General features: G+C 43.4%; 2 protein-coding genes across 7 annotated transcripts in view; one reads left to right on the top strand and one right to left on the bottom strand.

The window, feature by feature from the left end:
• The window catches only part of mcf2l2 (MCF.2 cell line derived transforming sequence-like 2), a 113,966-nt gene extending 110,834 nt beyond the window's left edge, over positions 1-3,132 (bottom strand). For 5 of the 6 annotated variants that reach the window (XM_068707753.1, XM_068707749.1, XM_068707750.1 and 2 more), the window contains exon 1: positions 2,292-2,720. In XM_068707753.1, coding sequence (XP_068563854.1) covers positions 2,292-2,370 — 79 coding nt within the window. In that variant the 5' untranslated portion in view covers positions 2,371-2,720. Of the gene's footprint in view, positions 1-2,291; positions 2,721-3,104 lie in introns of those variants that run through there. The other variant, XM_068707748.1, reaches the window with a different exon arrangement.
• Positions 3,133-4,285: 1,153 nt separating this feature from the next.
• rfc4 (replication factor C (activator 1) 4) lies at positions 4,286-11,091 on the top strand. Its single transcript, XM_068707163.1, has 11 exons — positions 4,286-4,426; positions 5,228-5,351; positions 5,924-6,002; positions 7,041-7,120; positions 7,228-7,347; positions 7,515-7,658; positions 7,740-7,860; positions 9,096-9,221; positions 9,315-9,395; positions 9,504-9,617; positions 10,698-11,091. The coding sequence occupies exons 2-11, from the start codon at positions 5,236-5,238 to the stop codon at positions 10,791-10,793; spliced, it is 1,077 nt and encodes a 358-aa protein (XP_068563264.1). The 5' UTR covers positions 4,286-4,426; positions 5,228-5,235; the 3' UTR covers positions 10,794-11,091.
• Positions 11,092-11,698: the final 607 nt, after the last annotated feature.

Below are 11,698 nucleotides of genomic sequence, written 5' to 3' on the forward strand. Positions count from 1 at the left end.
AGCCACGGCTGACTGTCAAGAACTGAGCTAATTGCAGTAGTTATAACAGTGCGGGATGTGTCAGTCATACAATATAAAGAGAGCTTCCCATGATCAATCTCCAGTGATTTAACACACTGCGAGGAGCGTTATCAGGTCTAGTTATATCAGTGATGTCCCATCGTTTGAGCCTGTAGCTCCTTCTGCTCTGTGTGTTCCACTAATGATGGGGCAACATGCCAATCAGACGACAGGCTGTCTTCAAAGGGACTAAAGACATTAGAGAGAAGGTTTTAAAGCGAATAAGGGGAGGAAGATTCCCATGATCAGGATCCTTGTAGGCTGGAAACAGCTGAGGTTCAAACAGGACCGAGTGAGCTCCCTGCTGGAGAATAAACAACACTGTCTTGATGGGAAGGACAGAAAAATAGAAATGGGTAAATATATAGAGAGACACTCAACTTTCCTTAATTATCCAGGTTCCTGATTATCAGACGTAGTTTTGACTGTTCCAAATCCAGCCCTTTTCTGTTCAACGAGTCTTCCAAACTAAACTGTAAATGTTGTTCATCGTTGCCTCCAAAAACGACACATTCAAGCACTTTCTGATATGACGCTTCTGTCAGTCATTGTGCCAAAGCTTTTACATATGGTCGGCACAAAAAGGATTCTGGAAAATGGAAACATTGTTCAAACCCACAGAACTTTATTTGAAATGATAGTTTCCAAAGATTTAATTTTATTACTTAGTGATCCAATTGATCAAAGTGTTAAAGCAAGGTAAAGGAAATGATCCCAGGGAGCAGAGATGGCTGTCTTGATGATGAATCTAATGGAAATTAATTTGAACCTGGATGGGTTTTTGTTTATTCTGGTTTGTTTTTTGGTTGTGTTTTTTGCTCTCTTGTTTCTTTCTTTTCTGTAAGTACTTAATTTCAAGAGTCACATACACTCATCCTAAACACTTAGCAGTGAGCCGCTGTAAAGCGCCCGGTGAGCAGCTCAAGGACACTTAGACATGCGGACAGTAGGAGCCGATCGTACCACCAATTGTGATTGAAGGAGGACTGGCTTGTGATGTATAATTCTAAAAATAGGCACGAGCTAAAGCATTTGTAATTGTCCTATGAAAATCCTCTGGCTGCCAATAAACAAAACAAAAGAGATCATTTATACTGAACAGGGGCTGATTAAAAATGATCTTCCTCTACTGAAGGAGACAAGGTGTTTGGTGAAAGTGTAATATAAGTGAGAAATACACACATCCACAGCAAGAAACAAATATCCAGTTTAACTAACACCTTTACGCAGCAGCATCCTGTGTGAGCCAAGCTCCCAACAAATCAATGCAGAGCCCCTTGCTCCACAGAAGCTAGCTTAGTTTCCATAGTTACGATCTGCACAAGCCCTCCTCAATCCCCCTGCCCCTCGCTCCCCTAGCTGTGCAATGCAGGAAGTGCAGTGATGGAGGATGCTGTGCGACAGTCTCCAGCGTGGCACATTAACCTACTTCCCAAACGGCCAGGAGAAAATGGCCCTGATGCAGAGAGGGAGAGGACGAGGAAGTGGAGGAGGAAAAAGGGCAGAGGGAGGAAAGGGAGATGACAGCGAGGCAGACAGAGAGGACAGAGGGGACGGATGGGAGGAATGGTGGAGATGCGGAGGGGATGGAGAGAAGGGAAATGGAACATGAGCAATGGAGAGAAGAGACGAGGGAAAAAAAGAGCAAAGGAGAGATGGAAGGAGAAGGAAAAAAGAAGATACACGTATATAGGATAGAAAAGTGTAATGTAAGATTGTAAATCTATTAAATATTGATCTTGTAAATCACGCTAGGAGGATTCTAGTTATGCGCTAGCATAAATGTTAAAATACTAATCTCATTAACAGTGAATGTATGAGGCATAATAAAGAATCCCCTGATAGACTAAACACAGTGGAATATGTTAGAACCACAGGAAGATCAACATTGATCACACTTAACGGCTCTCCTGTTTTATCCTGCTGACACACTTTCTCCTCTGCCCATGTGCAGAGCATCCCTCTGCATCCCCTTCACTCAGTGGTCCTGATGAGAGGACGGAGATTCCCTGCCTCGCTCTCATCTGCTCTGCTTCTCTTCACATTTTCAACCAATTCAAGGATTACCAGAAAAACAACATACAACATTATAGCGCATTGTACACTTCAACGGGCTCCCACGTTCATTTCCCCCCCAGCGGAAATAAAAGCTTGTCTCAGATCTAACCATCTGTGAAAAATGAGGAGGAAGATGAGGAGGAAAAGAATAGTGGAGAAATGTGACGACTTACCAACATGAGTGATGACACATTGCACCCTCTGTAGCAGCTCCTGGACCGACATCTCGTCTTCTCTCAGCCAGCACAGCATCTCAGGGTGTGGGTCGCCTCCACCCTGCTCTATCTCGCCGCTCTATCTTGCCTCTCTCTCCGCTGCCACGCCTCCTCCCGTCACCCTTCCTTTCCCCAACAGTCTTCCCTCCTTTTGCTCCCTAATCCAGTTTTCTCCTGTGAGAGGGTTTTTTGTCCTCTTCTTTTCTCTTTGTCGCTTCTTGTTTCTAGTCCTTTCTTCTTTGAGTTCTCCTTACATGGAGCCTCTCCTCTCCTTCATCACTCTTCTTCTAAAATCCAAACAATCACAAAGCCAGAGGGTGACGATGATGATGCCACTCCCAGCCTGTCAGCAAAATAAAAAACCTGCGTATAAAATAATCCCGCTTGGCAAACAGGCACAGGTGATAACCAAGACAGAGAGTCAGTAAATAACATAAGCCTTCAGTCCCTGTTTAGTGAACAAAGTGGCAAGTTCATTTATCAAGCAGACAATAAAAAACATATGAGTCAATGAATAAAAGAGACAATTTCTTTCTCCATTGGGGAAAAAAGCCCGAAAATATTGAAGAAGAGAGACAGTTTGTAGGTATAGATTTGTAAAAGAAGAGCCACTCAGTAATTAAGTTATCTTCAACAAAACATCAACCACGCAGACAGTCCTTTTCATGATGCTGCAAACATATCCACAAAGAAGAAGCCTCAAACACAATAATCCTCACAACAACAAAAAAAGGGAAAATTACTCCAAAAAATGTTTGAGACGTGCCAAACCTAGAAAAATGACAAACTGCTCCTCTGGAAGTGTGGGAAACCTTGATTCAACTCCACTTACAAGGACACCCCCCAGGTTGGAAAGCACTGCTGATGCTGCTGCTGCTGCCTTGATGATGCTCTGTTTGCTCTCGTGGAGAAGCTGAGTCACAAAGACGGAAAACGAATCAGAGGGCTGCTGTACCTGCCTGCAGGGCGGAGGAGGGAGAGACGCAGAGGCCGGGGGAGGGTGGATGGATTGGGTGAGGGTTAATAGGTTCTTGAGGGAAATCCTGGTGACTGGAAGTACATGGATTGGAGCAGGTAGAACATTGAATCCATAAACTGAAGTATTAGTTTTATTAGATTTATGGTAGGGGAAACCACACATAACATTGTTGTTTTTTTTAAACAACATTGTTTGAAGGTTGAAAGGACAGTATCCTTTCTAAGTGTTTCACTATCATTAGCCTGTCTCACCAAAGCTCAAATCAATAGCCTCCACCCGTCATTCCTCATTCATGCTTTGGCTGCCTGGGTTCATTCTCTGCTACCAGGCTGCTCTGCTGATCCTGCTCCACATTTTGATGAGAGCCAACAATGCCAGGCAGAAACATTAAGCATCTCTCAGAGCCCATGTCCACTGGGACTTTGGGGATTTCCTTGGAGACAACCATTAGCCAGAGACATCTGCACTCAGCCTCAACCTGCCACTCTGCCAGCCAATTACAGGCCCTACTGAAGGCTTTCACACAACACAAGCAGAACATAAAGCTGGGTGATGTGTGCTGTATCCAGTATGGTGATTCAGCCAGTTAAAGCATTATTGTGCTCAAATGGGGAACATTGTTGCCTTAAGCAAAGTACCATTGCTTTTCTGTAAATTCAGATGTAGATCGATAGATAGATATATAGATATATAGATAGATAGTTACTCTATTAATCCAACAAGGGGACATTTTTTCATACATTTATTTCATACATAGTTGTGAATATAATAAGAGGAGATGATACAATAGATTATAGGGAGAGGAGATCAGAGTAGGGAACAAGAGAGGAGAGAGAAAAAAAAGAGAAGAAAGGAATGGGAGGAGACGACGTGAGTGTGGAAAGGGAGGACCAACTCCAGCATCCGCGGCATCTGATTGGATGCCACGAAATGTCGTCGGCGGAAGCTACTTTCTCTGTCAGAGGAGCGGGAAGAGCGCCGCTTCTTACACATGTCAACAAGCGGACTGTAAGTGAAGCTGAGACAGTCATCAGAAGCAGCGTCCCTGTTAGGCCTTGCTACGTACAAACTCTGACTGTGGGATATTCTATCTGAACAGTGGTTGAGATATAAAGTAAGTGCTTTGTGTCTGTCTGCGGAATCAACAGCTAACTATTGGCTAACAGTAAACAGGCCAGCACTGACTACCTTAGCTAACAGCTAGCTAAGTCATTGTAGTTAGCATTACCCTTATGTGTAATGCTAACTACAATGCATTTCATTGCAAATAAGATACTTATGTCAATAATTGTCATTTTAACGCTAAACGACAACGGTAACGTTAGAAAATGTCACTATTCGTTCTCTATATGGAGAGTCAGAAACGAGTCATTACACTTTGATTGTCTTCAAAGCTGACATGACGACACGCTTCAAAGAAGTGACTGAGATTACTTTGAGCTCCGTTAACTCTACTGTTCGCTACCAACCACTAACGGTGTTATCTGAATAACGAGTCATCCATTGTGCAATGAAACGTGTTGACTGTCACTCTTCCAATCAAACATGTCAAACTGACGTTAAAGTTGAGATCGTATTGTAGGAAGTTAATAACTTATGGAATTATTTGGTGACATCTGACGTTTTTATTTTATTTGAAATGGAGTTCGGCACTTGAGCAAACCACGTTTCACTTCCACATTGTATGCAGTGCAGTGCTCAGTGGTATTATGTTCATCACAAAGTTGTAAATGTTAGTGGTATTCTGACTGTATTCTCAGCCGCCTATGTTGGTTATTGTAATCACTTTGGCAGATGTGCTGATCATCAGCATTGTGCACTACTTGAACAGGAGCCGAGTGAGTGTGGCCAGCAGGGGTATCTATGCTGACACTTATTTCTCATGTCTGTTTCTCCCTGTGTGATTCTGCTGCAGGAGGAGTCATGCAGGCCTTTCTGAAGGGAGCAGCGGTTCAGTCTACCAGACTTCAGAAAGACAAGGCAGCAGCAGGGCCCAGTACAGAGAAGAAAGCCAAGCCTATTCCATGGGTAGAAAAATAGTAAGTGTGAACCACAACAGGGTCAAAAAAGCACTCTGCACTGAAGAATCAGATGCCACCAGACTAAGGAGCAGATTCATTCCTCAGGCTGTGAGACTCCTCACCTTGCTAGCTAGCGTTAGCTACAGGGCAGATTGGGACAGACTGAATGCTGCACACTACTGAGTCGCCCCCGTTTTGTCTTTACCTCTCATAACAAAAGATGGCACCATGCCAAAAAACAGTGTGCAGAGTATTTTTCTCAGCCTGTAAAACCGTTACATTCACTACAAGATAGCAAGCACCAGCTGTCCACCTGGAGTCACGTTAGGTTGATACAGTGTAGCTGTTAACATCACAGAATGTATAGCTGTTAGCATCACAGTCTGTGTAGCTGTTAGCATCACAGTCTGTGTTTAGAAAATTTAATTTACACATTTTCAAAAATGTGACCAAAAACTGAACATTGAAAATACAAGTAATGGCAGGGCTGTCGTATACCGGTGTACCTAATAAAGCAGCCACTGAGTGAGGATGAATCCCCAGCACATAATGTGCTCGATAAATAACAGGCTGTGTTTTTGTGAATCCAGCAGGCCAAAGTGTGTTGCTGAGGTGGCCTTCCAGGAGGAGGTGGTAGCAGTTCTGAAGAAGTCTTTGGAAGGAGCAGATGTAAGTATCAGACTAACTTTTAAAAGTGGTTGCCAGGCTGGCAACGAGGCATCGGCTTTTGGTTGCCAAAACTGAAAAAAACATAATTATGCTTACTGCTCCCATTATTTGAATAGTTTCTGTCATATGCATTGTACGTGTTGTAACTCTGTTATGTTGTTCATTCTGTACACATGACATCCATCCCACTTCTGTCCATCCTGATAGAGGATCCCTCCTCTGTTGCTCTCTCTAAGGTCTCTTCCTCTTTTCTCCTCGTTAAAGTTTTTTTTGGGGGGAGGATTTCCTGTCTGATGTGAGGGTCCTGGGTCAGAGGATGTCATATGTGTACAGATTGTAAAGCCCTCTGAGGCAAATTTGTGATTTTGGGCTATACAAAATAAATTGAATTGAATTGAACAGCAGTGTATAAATGTCACTAATGCGACAAGAATATTGAAAATGTATTTATTTTGTGGAGCATGATTGCTAAATCTTTTTTGTTTGTAGTCCCAGGGCGCCTGTGGCTCAGTGGTAGAGCAGGGTGGTCCTTCAATCAGAGGATTGGGGGTTTGATCCCGGCTCCACTAATCCATGTCCATGTGTCCTTGGGCAAGACACTTAACACCAAATTTTTACACCACAGGCTGTTCCTGTGAACAGCCTGTGGCCTGTGGCCTGTCTTCCTACTGAAGACGCAAGTCTTCCATCCACGTGTGGTGCTGTAGTGAGGATTTGAGGCAGCCGGACGGTGAACGTGAGACTAAATATACAACAATGTAGGGCCAGGCGATAATTCAATATGATCATTTATTTTCTTTCAATGGAAACATTTTGTGATGAAATTATATATCCAGAATTCGTGGTACACAATTACGTCATCTAAATTGATCATAACAAGCACATACTAACTCAAATTTCAGAGAAAAGAAAAGGCATTTAGTGAACAAAAGAAATTAAATCAGTGCTCAAATAAACTAAATCTAAATCCTGCAGTCTTTCTGTAGTTCTACAAAGCCATGAATACATCGTCTCACTAGTGTTTTGTTTCAATCGCAGCTTCCCAACCTGCTCTTCTATGGCCCTCCTGGAACAGGAAAGACCTCCACCATCCTGGCTGCTGCCAGAGAACTTTATGGGTGAGTGAGCAGGCGTTTCAGCTCTTGGCATCACCAGAAGGTTTTAGTGTTAGTTTGATCAATCGCCTGCTTTCTCTTGACGTCGTCCTCTGCTGTCTCCCCTCCAGTCCACACTTGTACAGACAGAGGGTGCTGGAGCTCAACGCCTCCGACGAGCGAGGCATCCAGGTCGTTCGAGAGAAGGTGAAGAACTTTGCTCAGCTCACCGTGGCCGGGACTCGCCCAGAGTGAGTCAGTGTTGATAGCCCAAATGCTCAAATACAGGGCAGTTTTCCTGAGAGTTGCTCTGTAACAACCGTCTGAATGTACCTTCATTGTTTCAGATGTATCTCTCTCACTAAATGTCAAACTACTGCTGAAACCTCCCCATCACTGTGTTTTGCCGCATTCGCAGCGGGAAGTCGTGTCCTCCTTTTAAGATCATCATCCTGGACGAGGCGGACTCCATGACGGCACCGGCTCAGGCCGCTCTCAGGCGAACCATGGAGAAGGAGTCCCGCACCACACGCTTCTGCCTCATCTGCAACTACATCAGCAGGTAGGCTGACCCATCGTGAACACGCAAACAAACTCTCTGTGTGACCGGTCCTCACCGCTGCACTGTGTCTTTGTTCTCCAGGATTATTGAGCCACTGACCTCCAGATGTTCCAAGTTTCGCTTCAAACCTCTGGCCAATCAGATCCAAGAAGAGCGCCTGCTGCAGATCTGTGAGAAGGAGAACCTCAAGTACACCAAAGAGGTAAACGGGGAAGATTCATTGAGCCCCATTTACAAAAATCCTCATCTCAAAAGTGATCTATGCACAGCTGACTTGCTGATCAACTGGCCAGTATGAACAGCAAGAATAATTACAGCTAGAAAAAACACTCATGGGCCGACTACATATTTGAAGACAGACTTGAGAAGACAGAGAACCTACCCTTTTAAGGCATTCTGGTTTCAGGTCAAATGAGTATTTTTCCCTCTGTTCATGACTACAGGTCTGGATCACCTGTGAACTTCTTTCACACCTCAGAGAAAATGCACTACAGGAATGCAATACTGTTTTTTTTCTTGTTTAGTAAATGGGCTACAACTGCATTTCGTTTAGCACCCGTGTTGCACAAGGACAAAAAATTATCCTTGAATCCTTGAAATTACAAGAATAAAATTGGTAACTGCCACAAATTCACTTAAAAGATTACTTCACCGCCAAAATGGCCATTTGTGCGTCAGTTATTCACCCTGTTACCTTGAATTCTTGAGGAATACTTAGTTTTCTCTCAATCCTCTAGGGTGAATCTAAAAACAGAGAAAAGTCTTGATGAATTGAAGTAAATGGGGGCCACACTTATAACAACAGCAAAACTATATGACAACATCTGTTTACAAACTCACCCAACTCATTTAGTATAATCTAAGTCTCATTTAGAGAGGCGAAGTCACGCCACTCCAGTGTCCCCCATAGGACCTCGTTTTGGGAAGAATATTAAGAATAACTTCTAGATGTTAAATCGTTTTGACTGGTAAAGAGAATGAGTCTCAATATCTTCCAAAGCCACCATATACTGGCAGCATGTCCCCTTAAGAGAGGACAGTAGGACAAGTTCATGAAAAAGGAAGACTTAGAGAATAAGGATGGCAAACAATAAAAAGATACTATCCCTACTGTTCATCCTGCCTAGTTCTGTTGCTTTGAACTGTTAGTCAACTAAACATGTTTTCCCAAACTATTCCCAAACATGTTTGGGAATAGTTTTTCTATGCAGCATGCCTTTCAGCTACATTTCTCAACCTTTGGACACATCTCATGGAACACATCCACTTCTTCTTTTAACCAATGCTGCGGTCTACACCGGCCACTTAACGGCACGCACTTCATGCGTGTAACTGAAGCCTGAAGGGTCTCTTTGGGCTCCAGGTCTGGCAGAGAACAGCGACTGCCGTCTCTGTTCAGCTGGTGAAGTCGACGTTCAACTGTCTCTCTTCATCCAGAGCATAGCAGCCTTGGTGAGGGTGTCTGACGGAGACCTGCGGAAAGCCATAACCTTCCTCCAGAGTGCTGCGCGCCTCAACGTGGACAAGGAGATCACAGAGAGAGCTGTCATTGAAATAGCCGGGGTGAGATGTCCTTCCTCCTGTCAAATAGGAGACTGATTTTTATTTTTATTTAGCAGTCATGTCACCTTGTTGTCGTGTTCTTTTTCACTGCAGGTCGTCCCTCCCAAGATGATTGACAACCTGCTCCAGATCTGCTTCACAGGCACATTTGAGAAACTAGAGGTTGCCGTCAGGGTAGGTGTTCTGACAAATGTGCGGCACTCTGTTTAGGGTGACACGGTTTCTCACTCGCTCAAGACAAAGACTTTAAAATATTGAAATGTTGAACGTCTCCTCCGTCAGAACATGGTGGATGAAGGCTATGCAGCCACACAGATCCTGAGTCAGCTCCATGAGTCTATCATAGAGCAGGAGCTGAGCGACAAGCAGAAGTCAGCCATCACGGAGAAGATGGCGGTAAGTGATGTGACGCAGCGCTGCTTGTGGTGCAGCTGCTCTTTGTTTTCTTTCTAAGCTAATGTTGTAATTGATGTAAAGGAGGGCAGTAAAATCATTTTATGACTTCACTTAGCAAGTAGGAGCATGATATTGACTTTAATATTGAGTGTCTAATCCAATCTGATACTTATATTTACCTAAATGTTGATTACATACATATCTGACGCATAATAATCGTTTTTCTTGATTCAAATACTACCTGATCAAAAGCATTGAGTTGATGAACTTAAATTATAGGTATAACAGTGTGTAACATCTGTAACACAGACTACAGCATCTAGAGTTTAGCAAAAATGATTGTAAATGGTGTAGTGCTACATGTCATCCCCCCAGTCGTACTCTGATGCCAGGGGCTACCATGCAAGGTGCCACCTGCCCATACTAGCATTCATACCAGGTGGCAACCTCAGTGCCTCTGCCCAGTGCAGCCGATGTGGAAGAGTCTTAAAACTTGCATTGTCTATACTGACCACTAGAGGGCGACTCCTCTGGTTACAAAAAGAAGTCTGATAGTATGGAAGTCTATGAGAAAATGACTCCTCTCTTGATTTATGACTACCTCACTGATGAATCATAATGTTCATTTTGTAAATTATGGTCCATTTAGAGTCAAACAGACCATCAAGCAAAGTATGCTTTAGGGCGGGGCTACTGTGATTGACAGGTCTTTACCAGAGGCGTATACGACTTCTCTACGTCACTCCTCCTCATTTCAAATATGGTCACTTCCATTCATTGGTTGCAAAAAAAGCGAAGATTGTGACGGCCGTATTCCAAAATGGCGACGGCCAAATCACCAAACTCAAGGATTCGAAACATCCGTCCACACACCAATGAGTGACGTCATGACTACGTCCACTTCAGTCTATGGTTCATACACCAAAGGCACAGTCGACTCAATGCATACAAGTCATATATTTGTTATTTTTAGGTCTACAATACTCCGTTATATCATGTATAGCTGATTCAGAGGACTCTACATCTATATACTCTCTCTATACATACTCAGTTTGTGCTTGTGTTTCCTCTCTGGTTCAGGTGGTGGGTAAGTGCCTGACAGACGGTGCAGACGAGTACCTGCAGATGTTGAGTCTGTGTTCACTCATCATGCAGCAGGCCTCCCAGAACAACTAGACTCCCCAGGAAGAGGAGCGCCATCAGCTTCCTGCAGCACCAGGACCTCAGACCTTCACTCTGTTTGTTCACAGCTGTGGTTTGAGACGTCCAGCAGAAGACACCAAGTGATAGTGGTGTTTTTACTGTCAGAGACCACAGCTGTTTCTTTCTGGATTCAATCAGAGAATCTTTCAAAACCTCTGTTGAAATCACCCATCAGATGTCTCTTTATTCACTCTCATTCATGTAACTACATACATGTAACTTTGTACACTTTTGCATTTTGTTAAGTAATAAATAGTTTTGTATATTTTCATTGTTTGTTTTCTTGAAGCCATTGCTCATGATTAGGACCAACACCAAATCTACAGCATCAGTGATTTCACAAATGTAAACGCGTCATCGTACTCATTAAGCTCTTCTGCCCCTTGACTTTATTTGGAAGTCTCAAATCTCTCATGACCTCAGCAACTATAAAAATAAATTAGTCTCAATGTTAGTGACAAATGTTTCATGATCTACAGTTACAAATGTTTATGACAAGTACAATATGTGTATATGTTCAAATATCCATTGTCCAATCCACAAACCTTATACCAACCGTATTCAACAAATGGAGAATACCAGGCGTCCCTTTACCAGACTTGTGCCAGCTTCAGTCGGTCGGCAGGGCAGAGTTGAGAGATGCACGGCCTCAGTGTCTTGTGCTCATCACACTTTCTGTCAGTACCCCTAACACTGCTACTGCAACTAGTTACACTGCCAATAGCACCGTGATACATAGCAGTATAGCACCATATTTTTCAGGCATCTTAGCAGTACCCTTCTCTCATTGAGATATGCATATTTTGAGCAGTGCCTGAAGATAAGGAACTAATTTCTACCTGGAAAACATTTAAAAAAGGATGAATATGAAGACAAGA

The sequence above is a fragment of the Cebidichthys violaceus genome, unplaced genomic scaffold (genome assembly GCF_023349555.1).
Source record: "Cebidichthys violaceus isolate CVI_PGR_0920_01 unplaced genomic scaffold, fCebVio1.0.p SCAF_13, whole genome shotgun sequence".
Taxonomy (NCBI): Eukaryota; Metazoa; Chordata; class Actinopteri; order Perciformes; family Stichaeidae; genus Cebidichthys; species Cebidichthys violaceus.

Excerpts from the sequence above, each read along its gene's own strand:
- rfc4 (XM_068707163.1), top strand. The coding sequence starts at position 5,236 with ATGCAGGCCTTTCTGAAGGGAGCAGCGGTTCAGTCTACCAGACTTCAG. Across the intron at positions 7,659-7,739 it reads ATCTGCAACTACATCAGCAG|GATTATTGAGCCACTGACCT; the intron begins GTAGGCTGACCC and ends TTTGTTCTCCAG. Across the intron at positions 9,222-9,314 it reads CTGTCATTGAAATAGCCGGG|GTCGTCCCTCCCAAGATGAT; the intron begins GTGAGATGTCCT and ends TTTTCACTGCAG.